This window comes from Ammodytes marinus (assembly GCF_949987685.1).
Source record: "Ammodytes marinus genome assembly, chromosome: 15".
Classification (NCBI taxonomy): Eukaryota; Metazoa; Chordata; class Actinopteri; order Uranoscopiformes; family Ammodytidae; genus Ammodytes; species Ammodytes marinus.
The window spans coordinates 9,575,694-9,588,136 of NC_137219.1; the positions used below are offsets into that span (position 1 = coordinate 9,575,694).

The 12,443-nt window shown below is 43.2% G+C and overlaps 1 protein-coding gene across 2 annotated transcripts in view; it reads right to left on the reverse strand.

Moving 5' to 3' along the window:
- pcnt (pericentrin) overlaps window positions 1-12,443 on the reverse strand; it is a 37,282-nt gene that overhangs the window by 6,645 nt on the left and 18,194 nt on the right. For both annotated transcript variants that reach the window (XM_080042609.1, XM_080042608.1), the window contains 19 exons: window positions 12,191-12,363; window positions 11,792-11,973; window positions 11,510-11,672; window positions 10,575-10,817; window positions 9,813-10,045; window positions 9,520-9,627; window positions 9,237-9,257; window positions 8,488-8,724; window positions 8,203-8,376; window positions 7,890-8,042; window positions 7,286-7,465; window positions 6,139-7,161; window positions 4,980-5,150; window positions 4,700-4,889; window positions 4,191-4,522; window positions 3,898-4,000; window positions 3,457-3,629; window positions 3,103-3,378; window positions 2,751-2,899 (listed from right to left, as the gene is read on the reverse strand). In XM_080042609.1, coding sequence (XP_079898735.1) covers window positions 2,751-2,899; window positions 3,103-3,378; window positions 3,457-3,629; window positions 3,898-4,000; window positions 4,191-4,522; window positions 4,700-4,889; window positions 4,980-5,150; window positions 6,139-7,161; window positions 7,286-7,465; window positions 7,890-8,042; window positions 8,203-8,376; window positions 8,488-8,724; window positions 9,237-9,257; window positions 9,520-9,627; window positions 9,813-10,045; window positions 10,575-10,817; window positions 11,510-11,672; window positions 11,792-11,973; window positions 12,191-12,363 — 4,284 coding nt within the window. The remainder of the gene's footprint in view (window positions 1-2,750; window positions 2,900-3,102; window positions 3,379-3,456; window positions 3,630-3,897; window positions 4,001-4,190; window positions 4,523-4,699; window positions 4,890-4,979; window positions 5,151-6,138; window positions 7,162-7,285; window positions 7,466-7,889; window positions 8,043-8,202; window positions 8,377-8,487; window positions 8,725-9,236; window positions 9,258-9,519; window positions 9,628-9,812; window positions 10,046-10,574; window positions 10,818-11,509; window positions 11,673-11,791; window positions 11,974-12,190; window positions 12,364-12,443) is intronic.

A 12,443-nucleotide genomic window follows, 5' to 3' on the forward strand; every position in this document is an offset into this window, starting at 1 on the left:
CATAGCTGGACAAGAGTTCTTCTGCTTCGTTCCTCTCACTGCATTTAAATGCATTCACTATATTACAGAGAAATAGGTCTTGTTAAAGAAAAAGAGCACCAAGCCCAACCCAGAGGACCCTGCATACATTGTGGGTTGGGGGCATACACCCGGACCCCCCTAGGAGAGTCTGGTTCTCTGCTGGCTACTATTTTCCCCCAGCAGGACATAGGAGGCACTAGCGAAAAAACACTGGGTGTGTGAATGACATTGACATTTGCACACTCAGTCCATGCTTAAAGGAAGCAGGATTAAAACACTGGATTAAGATGTTCAAATGTATTTTAAAAAAACTAAACAAAAACATACTTAGATAAAGATGTTAAAATGTATTAAAAAATGTGTTTAAAAACGCACAAAAATGTTTAGAATGTTTAAAAAAATATATGTTTACATTTGTAAAATAATTAAAATACTTTTTTTGGGGGGCTCCGCTGAAATTTGTTCTCTGAGGGCTAACTCTCTCAAACTTTGAAAACCCCTGGTTTAGATCAAAGCATAGTCATGTGTTAGAATGGCCCAGCCAAAGTCCAGACCTAAATACAATTGAGAATATCTGGAAAGACTTGAAAATTGCTGTTCACAGACACTTTCCATCCAATCTGACGCTGAATATGAAGCTTAAGCAATTTTGCAAAGAAGAATGGGCAAAAATGTTAGTCTGTAGATGTACAAAGCTGGTAGAGACAAACCCCAATAGACTTGGAGCTGTAATTGCAGCAAGAGGTGGTTCTACAACATATTGACTCAGGGGGGCTGAATACTTTTGCACGCCACATTTTTCAGTTTTTTATTTATAAAAAAAAATTGAAAACCATGCTTCATTTTCATTCCACTTCACAATTATGCAGACCTGCAAACTCATAGGAGGTGAAAAAGGTGACAAACACCCGTCCCTTCTAGGGGGGTCGGGTGTTTTTCGCTGTCCAAACGATTGGCTATTGTTAAATATCATTCACACAACCAGAGTTCTCCACTATTGCCTCCAATGTCCAGCTGGGTGAAAATAATAGCCAGCTGAGATCCTGACCCTCCTAGGGGGGTCCGGGGGTATGCCCCCCCGGGAGATTTTTTTTAAACTTTTTAAAGTGAAATGCATGAATCTGGTGCACTTTGAGAGGGAAATTAAGAGGCTAAATCTGAGGAATTTTGTGTGAACAAATAATTTGGAGACACTGGGTCGGATGAATTAGAAGCTTCTTGGATTTTCCATTAAAATGTTCATTTAAAATAAAATATTATGCAGGGTCCTCTGGGTTGGGCTTGGTGCTCTTTTTCTTTTATGGGACTTATTTCTCTGTAATATAGCCTAATGAATACATTTAAATGCAGAGAGAGGAATGAAGCAGAAGAACTCTGTTGTCCAGCTATCTTTTTTTCCACAGACGAGGCTGAAATAGGTTATACAGTGCATGGGCATCTGAGCCCCATTTCCAAATGTTTTTAAATATACTCAATACACACTGGACGTGAACGTGACTTGATCAGTTAAACTTGGATTACCTCCCAGATGAACTGATTAAATTATTGGGCTATTAACTAGGCTATCTAGATCAAAACATTGTATTCATTTTTTTGTATGATATAATAATATGATGTTAATATCAAACACAAACTAAAAAATAAAAATAAAAATAAATTGGGGGTCGGCTCTGATTGTGAGCGCACTGCAGACACTTCATTTCTGCAATGTGCGCTCATTAAACTGTCAGCTTCACTTAAGAGTCCTGTGTGGGTCAACAGCGCAGTGCAAACTATGCAGCATAAAGTTATAACATTCGTCTACGACCGTGATGTTAAATCACCTTCACACAAAGTCTCCGCCCCAGCAAAGCAGCGAGTCGATCGCTGTGACGGTGAAAATCACCGGGACCCGGGAGACCCAGTGAGCGAGTGAGACGCCGCTCAGAAAAAACTCTGTGGTTTGATGGATGAAATCAGTCGGGGATATCCTGCCCGTTAACTTTGTCTACGGGAACGGCTTCCGCGATCTTTTTCTATGTCTCGAGTCTAACAGAGAGCCATGTCGGCAAACTGACAGCGCGACTAAATAAAGGGATTGTACAGTGAGCTGCGTCCCTCCGTATAGTTTCTGTTTCAGTAGGCTGTTACATTAACCTCTGAAGCATTGACAGTGTTTAATCAAAGCCTCTATTTTTTTATTATCAAAAGGGCTTTGATTGAGACTTTTAGCCAATTCTAAAGTCTGAACACACAGCGGCAGCAGTGATGCTTTACTGTGCCCGATCTTTTAACGCTGATTGGACAATACTCATGACGTCTACCAAAGATGTTTTATTGCCAAGATAACGATATTCCCTTGTCTCACACTACGGTAACTCGCCCACACAGTCCAGTCTGGGAAGCGCTGGCTGACTTCTCTGGCAGCTGCCGCTACCCCCCCCCCCCCCTCCCAAAAACAAAAACTCTTCGGATCTATACGATTCACGTGGGTCATATATTTTGATTCTAAACGGCGATTTTCGCCGAAAAGCGACGAGTTTGCAGGTATGATTATGCGGCACTTTGTGTTGTTCTATCACATGAAATCCCAATAAAATAAATGTATGTGTGTGGTTGTTAAGTGAAAAATTGTGGAAAAGTTCAAGGGGTATGAATACTTTTTCAAGCCACTGTAAAAAGAAAAATCTATAATATGCCGCCATATGGTGAAGGTGTGCTTAAATGTTGTTATTCGGTGTGTAATATACCTGAGTGACTGTATTTTGATCTTTTGCTCATGCCGAGTGTCGTGTGCACATTTCAGGTGTTTCTGATTCTCCTCCAGCTCTGCCCTCAGTTGGGACTCAACCTGCCCATCGGTCTGGAGCTGATCTCTGTAGCAGTCATTATCACCTCCCTAGTCAGACCGAGGGAAAAACAAGAACATGAGTGACACAGACACCACATAGTGCCAAATACAAAAATTCAGATATTAAAGTTGAATCTCCCTCACAATATACCCAATAAAAACTTGTATCACATAAAAAAGAAAATAGCAATATGTTAGCGTCTTGCCAGTAATTTAAGACTCAAAACAAAATCACTGGATTGTAAACCCACTTGTGTGTGTCTCTGGGCCATTCGACAGAGCAGCTCTCTGAGAGCGATCACGGTCTCTTGCAGCGCCCTCTTCTCCTGCTGCCAGCTCATGGGAGGGTTAGAGGATGATTTGTCGCGGAGGTCCAGAAAAGCTGACCCATCTTCAGCGTGATGTTGGGTCTGACTCAGTGACAAGGCTTTTAAGTCTGAGACAAGGTGCTGGTTTGAGGGAGCAGCACGACGTTGAGACAGAGTGAGAATTCGGCAGCTTTCTTGATACACTTTCTTCAACAGACCCTGTGGAGAAAGAAGCTGAGTAAAATGGCTTGCTGTCAAATACATGGAATCACAACCAATAATGATAACGAAGCCTACCTGAAGCTCAGGTGACAACAGGTCATCGCTGTAGCTCATACTGCCTGCAGCACTATCCGTGTTAACTGTGGGGTTGATTCCTCTGCAGCGCAGATACTCGACAAACTGAGCGTCCAGTCTTTCGGTCTGTTCCAGCTCCACTTTCAGCCTTGCACCCAATTCTGAACTCACATCTGAATCACAAGAGGAGAAAAAAAAAAGTTAAGACGACATTCTCACATTTTCTTTATTGTCAACAACTCCATAAAACCACTACAACGCCGAGCTGTTTGGAAATCTTAATGTCTTCCGTACAAATCAATGGTGTTTTCTGTTCAGTTCCTTAGCTCCAATGCAAGTCTGGTGTCATTGATGCATCACATCTAAATACATAACCATGACATGGTCGCCTGAAAATCAAACTAGTAATACAACTAATAGGCTCAGTGCGTTAATACTCACTGCTGCCATATCCATCACTGGCCCATTCTGGTGCTGACAAGGAGGAGGTGGAGCCAAGAGTAGATGGAGGTGCCGTTATGTCAAGTCCTTCCAACTCATGCACCTGACAAAAATAAATAAAAAATACAAAAATGTAAACAAATATTAAACATCTGAAGCAAAAAAATATAGAAAAAGGGACCAAAAGACTTTTAAAATAGGCTCAAAAATGGTAGGTAGCGTGTATGGAAGTCAAATCAAGTTTAAAATAACATGTTTCCTCATGGGTGCTTTGGAATTGTTAGACCACATACTTTGTCAGTGTCCAGTGAGTCTATCATGGAGAAGTTGTCGGACACGGAGCCTAGGGGGGAGTGGGTACTCAAAGTGGCTGGGTCTGGTGTGATGGTCCTGGAGTGTGGAGGCTCCATCAGGACCCTGGGAGAGGTCTTGACCTGGGGCAGATCCAGGCCTGTGCTGTTCAGAGCGCTTAACTCGGACAGACGAGAGTCCAGAACGGAGGCGTGGAACCTGTCTGGGATCCTGTCTTCGGAGCATGCGAGTCTCCTTAAAACCTCGGGAGAGCTCAGAGAGGCTTCATCCCGAGAATCACTCACGATGTCCTCAAAGGTTCTGTAGGAATTATCTGATAGGCGAAGAAGAAAAATTTGGAAAAAAGAGGTTCTTATAAAAACATATTTCTGTTGTGTTATTATTGATTTTAAGATCAATAAAAGGGCCCGATTTCATTATATAGAGAGACAGACAGCTCAAACACAAACTAACATGATTACTTATTTTATCAAAACAGAGTAGTACTCACCCTTCTGTGGGTAACCTCGTTGGTGAGGATGTGTGTCCTGCTGGGGGCAGAGTTGTTGGATTTGCTGTAGTTCTCTTTGCTGATAGGCCAGTTCCTCTTCCTGTACAGCCAGGTCTTCTTGTAGGCCACGAAGCTCCGCCTTCAGTCGCTGGTTCTCAGCCTCCAGGTCGACAAGCACACGGTCCTTGGTCTAACGGACATAAACAAGTGATATTTAATTTCAAAACTCACAAAAAACAGTCACAGATTCTGTACTCCCATCGTCATATACGTCTCCCACCTGTCCTTCCTCGTGTAGTTTGTCAGCCCTTTCTGTACTGGTATTCAAAACCTGTTCCACAGCAGTCAGCTCTGTCTTCAGAGCCTGATGCTCTTCCCTCAGTCTGGTGAGCTCAGCCTCTCTCTGTCTCAAGGCAGCATCTGCTTTAGCCAGGGTCACCTCAGCATCAGTCTGACAAAAAAAAAAAAAAAACGTATTAGCAGCTAGTTTCAACACAGAGGCTCTCTTAGACAACGGGAACTCCAACTTCTGTTTATACGAGAGCAACAACCGATAACTTGCTCTGCAATGTCGATGGCAAATTTAACAAGCACCACATGTTCATGCCGTTTTTCATATTCTGATTCAGTCTTTTAGATCTACTGCTAGATGCCTCCTTAGTTCACTATAACAGCAACAGCTACAATTGCTAAAAACAACAATGAGCTCAAGAAAAACAGATCAGATTGCAGAGACAAGCGGCAACCAAACAGATGCATTACAGCCTGCATACTTTCTTTATAATAACAACTTCTCCTTACCACATCCTGCCCAGATAAGACGTACAGAAATGAAAAATAAAGTGCACCAGAGCTTTAAAAACGACAGCTAACAAAGATTTTCCTTCTCCTTCCTCGTTTTAAATGTCACTTCCTCTGCGTTAGTGAGATATTGCCGACTGAGGAGCGACGCTGTGATGACGCGTTACGCCCGTTAACTATAAGCAGATGTGGTTTTGCCTGCAGTCGCTAGCACAGCTGTATGCAAGCAAAAAAATAAAAAAGCAGCAGCAAGGTATTTCCTTTCTGGACTTGGGGCCTGTTTAACTCCATCATTATGCAGAGCAAAACCTGGTGCATAAGCTAAAGAAAGACTTGTTCTGGTTTGTCTGACCAGATTAAAATGCATAATCAGTACTTTTTTCTTTGTTTGTTTAATTGTAACCGTAAATAGTTCATTAAAACAATCAGTAACAACAACAAAACGCAATTCATGTGTAGGTTAGATTTGTGCATTTGAGATATTTTTTCCCTTTATCAAAATACCTATAATTCTAGTGAAGTGACAAGAAGGTGTCACTTCCTGCGTTTATTATTATTTTATTTTTTTAACGTTTGCATCTTGGGCAACATTGTGCTTTAACACTGGAAAAAAAAAATGCCTTGGGGCTGCCACTCACCAGCACTTCTTTTTGAGCCTCTTCTTGTCTGGTGTCCTTGTCATTGAGCTGAACTGTCAGGTCCTGGACACGGGCCCTCATTGATGCCACTTCCTGCCTGAGAGTTTCAACTTCCTCCTGGAGTTGCTCCTCCTTCCTCCTCTGCGTATCACGTTCAGCAGAAAGCTCTGCCTTCACAGTCTCCAGGGTTCCAACCTTCGTCTTTTCCGCAGCGAACAGTCCCTCCATGTCTGCCACCTCGGCTCTTACCTCCTTGACTTGCCTCTCGAGAGTGAGACTGGTTCCTCGGATGATTTCCATTTCTGTTTTCATCTCCCGCTCCTTTGTTTTTAGCATCTCGATCTCGCTGACTCGCTCCTTCTCTTGCTTTTGGACTTCAGCAATAAGAGCGTTGAGGTGGGCGTTCTTCTCGTGCAGGGCGCTCATCTCTTGGGCTTGGATCGTGCAGCTGTCCCTCTCCTCTTCCGATGGTTTCCTCTTCTCCCTCTCATCCATCTGGGCTTTGACTTCCTCCAGCTCGGCCTCTTTGACGGAGAGGAGACTTCGGAGTTCGTCTGCCCGCACTCTCTCTACTGACAGCCTCTTTCCAAACGCCTCCCCCTGTCCCCTGAACTCTTCCTCCTGGGTGAGCAGTAACCGCTCCAGTCCCTCTTTCTCTGCCACCGCCGTCTCCAGCTGAGTCTGGAGGGCCTTGTGACGAGATTGAATTGAACGGGACGGGGCGGAGTGGGTGAGACTGAGCTCTTGCTTCAGGCTGCTCGGTTTGCCTCTCTTCGTTTCCTCCTGGATGGTGTAGTGTTGTGGTTCTGGGCTGGGAGCGGGCGAGGGATTGACGCTGTCGCCATCTTGCGAGTCGCTGACTTCGTGTCGGTTGGGGCCCAAGGTGGCGAGCTCGGCCTGCAGGGTGCTGATGACCTCGTGAAGGCGCTCCTCTTCTTCCCGTTTGTCCTCGCGCACTCTCGTGATTTCAGACTTAAGGTGTTCCACCTGTGAGCGCAGGTCCTCAAGCTCAGCCTCCAAAACCTTTTTGTCAGAAACATAAAAAAAAAACTTAATCAGATTACATTATTCAACTTGCACACTGTAATGCATGTATGTATGTATGTATGTACTGTATGTATGTATGTATGCATGTACTTATTCCGACCTTGTTGTCCCTGGTGTTCTCTAACTCCTGTTCCAGTCTTTGGATCTCATTGTTGAGGTGGTCGATCTCCTGGTTTTTCTCCTGGAGTAATGCTGAGGGAAGGGTCTCTTCGTCTGGATCTTCAGCCTGACTTAGCTCCTCCTTCTCTTCTTCAAGAATAGTGAGAGAAGACACAGTCTCCTGCAAGCAGAGGTGTTTTAAAATTTAGAATTAATATAACTAAACCAACCTGACACTCACACTAGGTTTTTTATTTCCTCTGCCATTTCTTGTGGATTTCTTACAAAACTCAAATACCATTCTCTCTTACCTCCTACGTTCTTATCGTTACTTAGGTAGATTAGCCTTAAACTGAAACTAAACACAATTTTAGTTTGAAAAGCCGCAGAAGGGCAACTCTAAAATATATGAATACATTCAAGACATTACTTTCACAAGGTCTCACATGGTTGATTAAAAAAATGTGTCTTTTGGGCAGGAGTACAGATATAAACAAAATTCAAGGGGAGCTTGTTTGTTTACTGCTGTCTGAAATTAAGTTTCACTTATAATGCAGCATAATAGAATAGATAACAATTTGGCATGAAGACAAAATGCAACTTACCTTTAGGGCAGCAATCTGTTCTTGCAGCTCGTTAACATGAGCTGCATTCTGATTGGACACTAACTCCAGCTGTAGTGTGAGGTGTTTAAGTTCAACCTCTTTGATGTTCAAATCACTCTGCACAGTCTCCAGTTGGCCAAGCAGGACCTCGACCTAGAAGAAATGACATTACCTTTTAATAAAGACTAAGAAACATAATTCAAGTTATAAAATAACACCGTTTCGGCACGGCACAGCAGCCAAATGCATCAAACAACAACAACAAACAAACTGTTACCATACATACATCAACTTGGTATAAAATCCTACATACCTCTTGCTCTTTGCTGTGTAGGCCATTCTGAGCAGTGTCCAGGGCATCCCTCAGCTCCTGGGTGGGGTCATGTGTGTTGTCATGGTAACAGTGCCTGGTCTCATCCAGTTTAGACTGCAAGGCGGAGATCTGAAGCCTGTTGGACAGCTGCTGCTGCTCCAAAGCTTGCTTATCCTGAAGAAAGTGAGCTCATACGATTAAAAATAGTGTTTGTGTGCACATTTATTTTTAAAGAGTAATTTTAAATTTATATACAGGGCATTGTTACAGTGTCTATTCTCTTACTTGGCTGAGCTCCTGTTCTCTCAACTTTGCTCTGTGGACCTCTTGTTCCAGTTGAATGACAGAGCTATTCCCCTCAGCGCTGTTGAGCAGTGCTTGCTCCAGCTCTCTGATTCGCCCGGCTAGCTTGTCTATCTCATCGTTGCGCTCTGCAATGTCGCGCTTTGCGTGCTGATTGGCTGAGAACAAAGAGGCGTGGTCCTCTGTCTTGTCTTTGATGATACCGTGAAGAATCTCCACCTGCAGAATAAATTTTTTAATAATTTTAATATTTTTTTTCTACCTTTATTTGACTGCTATAGATATTGAGTGGAAATGGGGAGAAAGAGGATGATGACATGCAGGAAACGGCCAGGGTCCGCTGCAACGAGAACTGAGCCTCAACGGTACGCACTCTACCCACTAAACCACGGGAGCGCCCCAAGTTTCCGGAGTATTAATGGAGAGGAAAGGGATTGCAAAAGGAAATCTAGATGATCTATAGATAAATAAGCCATTCTGGATCTGCAGCCACCGGTAATGAATATTGAAGTCAAGCCGTTCCCCATAGCAGTGCAGATATGAAAGGACAAATGACGTGCATAACAGAAGCAAATGAATATGAGCAAACAGAGGGATGGAATGGGAATGGATGTACGACAAGCACAAAGCACCTACAAAGACTAATGATTAATCTACGAAGGATGTATTGCACACACCATGCACAAGAGTCGGAGAAGCTAATACAAGTTTGCTATTTGGGTTTGTCATACCTGCTGAACCAAGTCCTGAAACTAGAGCAATCCATTCAGAACAGGGATAAACACATGGCAAAAGTCAGGCTCATCGGCAAACAGATAATGCATTAGTCACTTCAACCTCTTTGTAATATTACATACACTTCAGTTAATTAACCCATCAGCAATGCATTACACACACACACACAGCAAATTGTAATCCATCTTTACCTAGGAATAGAAGCATTGCGTTTGGTACAGTCCTGTTGTGAAATCTTATTAATTACTATGTAATTGCTATCAAATTAGGGAGGCTCACCCTGTGTCCTTTGTTATCCACAGTGGCAAACTGTCTGAATTGAGCCTCCAGCCTCCGGATCTCCTGCTGGAACTCGTCTCTCTCGTGTTCACGCTCCACAGCCTGCTCCTATAAGCGTAGGAACAAATTATGTGAATCATTGTGTCCGCTACATCGAGCAGCAACATGAGAAATTGTCTGTGACACTAGAGAGAATTTTGTAACAACTGCAATTCGGCCGAAGAAAACACTGGATTACATAAAAAGAATCATCTTCAAAACGTTAAGATTATTCTCATTTGTAGAATTCTCACCTCTATAAACTGCCGGTCGTGTTTCAGCTGTTTCTCGAGTGCTTGGACCTGCTGGCTGAGGTCTTCGGTGTGGGTCTTGTGGTGCTGCTCAGTCTCCAGGCCCTTGGTTTCGTGCTCTTCCAGCTCTCTCTCCAGGCCTCTGAGGCGCAGGGACAAAGAGCGGTGGTCCTTCTCAGCCTGCCGCTGCAAATCCAGTTTATCCTGGGCTAAACGCTCCGTCTCTGCCAGTAGAGCTTGAAAAATAAAAAATAAACTATTTTAGGGAAATTGCTTCGAAATAAATATGTACACGCAAAGGATATAAAAAAGCGGGCAAAACACATGAGTTAAATACACACAGTTATTACACAAACAGTGCCTTTCCTCCTGAAAAGGCACTGAATGCATTCTCTTTGACAGCTCTCAACTGGAAGATAATTAAAAAAAAAAAAAGGGGTTTAATGACACAGCACTCCAAGAAGAGCCTTTACAACAAGCTACTGGCAAAGGCAGTGTTACAAACAACAACCTCACACGGCACTGCAAATGTATTGCATACTCACCCACACCCCACCCCCCTCATCAAACACACACACTCATACTCCACTCTGACCTACAAACCTTTCTCAGGATCTAAATTGAGCCAATGGCCTACGGAGAAAAGACACATCTGAGGACAGACATTATATAAGTGGGTGGTCATGCTCACTAAAAAGAAGTCATGTAACATTTGATTGCGGACAGACTCACAGAATGTCATGATTGCGTGCTTGTTTTGCTTACCTTTCTCCCTCTCCCCCAGGTCAGCAGAGAGATGCTCCTTCTGGCGCAGGAGAAGCGTGTGCTCCTCGCCCAGCTCCTGGTGCTTCTGTCTGAGGCCATCCAGCTCCATCGTGAGGCTCTGCATCCGCTGCAGCTTGGCCTTCAAGTCCTCCAGCTCCTCCGCCAGTCTCTCCTCCTGTGTCTCCTTCATCTGCAGAGACTCCTCCAGGATCGCTTTCTCAGCCACGTAGCCATCCAAAAGCCCTGAACACATCATGCATAGTAAGATAATGTGAAAGTGGGGGAGAAAAAGAAAAAGAAAACACATCAAGGTTGTAGCAGCCAATAATGTTATAACACCCAGTAACATAATAACTATCAATATCATTTGCCATCTTTTTTTATGTAATGAAAGTCAATTATGTAGTAACTTGCCAATTACATTATAAAGAACCTTTTGCCCATAATGTGATAAGTCGTGGCATTATTGCTGGTTATTACCTTATTGTCAGGGGTTCAAGAAATCTTTTCAAAATGTAATAACTGGAGCCGATACCGAATAATATTCTTATATTGGCTCCAGTTTACATTTTGAAAGGATTTTCAAAAACCCAGCCATTACAAGCCAAAACATTAACAGGAAAAAGTGTTAACGTTATTGGTTCAGAAATGTTATAACGTATAAGGCAAGTTAACACCATTATTGGATTTTATTACATTCAATATGGAAAAATTATTACATTATTGGTCATTATTACATTATTGGCTGCTATTACTCATTTGAGAGTCTGTTCCTCAGCATCAAAAATAGCCGAGTTGTGTTTAAAGTCTAGTGTAAGTGGTGAAATTGGAGCATAGGCAGAGGAGAGAGGCATGTTAACAGTCACTGGATTAACTGCTGTAACTTGGCAACGGTGAGTCAAGTGAAGCCTGTCCAACGAGGTGTCAGTGCTTACCCTCAGCCTTGTGGAGTTCCAGCTGGAGTTGACTCTTCTGTTTGGCCTCCTGGTCGAGCTGCTCCAACAGCAGTTTGTGCCTCTCGAGGAGCTGGGCGGAGTCTTCTCGGCCCTGAGAGAACTTTTCTTCCAGAGAGAGGTGGACATCATGAGTCTGCTCCAGCTAAAAATAAAAAGTGAATAACCCCATGATTATTAGACGGCTAAAAATGCTTTTTAACAAGAAAAAAAGAAGAAGAAATGTAAAAAGTTTTTGGATTGTTGAGGTATTAGTAGGTTTACCTGTGTGTTGGCCATGTTGAGCAGCTCCAGCAGCGTGTCAACAGTGTGACGCAGTCTGCTACAGGCATTCAGAGCGGCTTCTTCTCCCCCAGGATTGATCTGAGTATCTGAAATCATCAGGCTCTCGCAGAGCATGTGGGTCAGCTCCAGGTCATCTGAGGACAGGTCTGCAACTGAAATACCTATATAAAAAAAGAAAGAACCAAAGTTACTTTGATGCAAGTATTTAAATTGTACATATAATAAAGCGCTCTTGGTCTAACAATTTAATTCATCTAAATACATTATCTGTATCCAACAAAAGACTCTGAATTGGACAGAGCCAAATGAACTGTTTGTTGTGTCATCAAAGCACAACATGCTCTGCAAACTTCAGAACGAATTAGACGCCCAACAGACCTGATTCTTGTGCATCTTTGCTCCCTGTTGAGCTCCTCTGATTGGTCGCCTGCGCAGATGTTTTGGCTTTGGCACTGATCTTTTGTCCAATAAGCTCCTCTGTTGCAATGGTGCTGCGAACCATTTCAAGTAGCACCTTCCTCAGCTTTTCATTGGCCTGGTTCAGTTTACATCTGGGGGAGAAAAAAAAAAGTGACGCATCAGAAAAAAAGCGTACGCCATCACTTTGTTGAAAGCCCATTTCTTTTTAAGT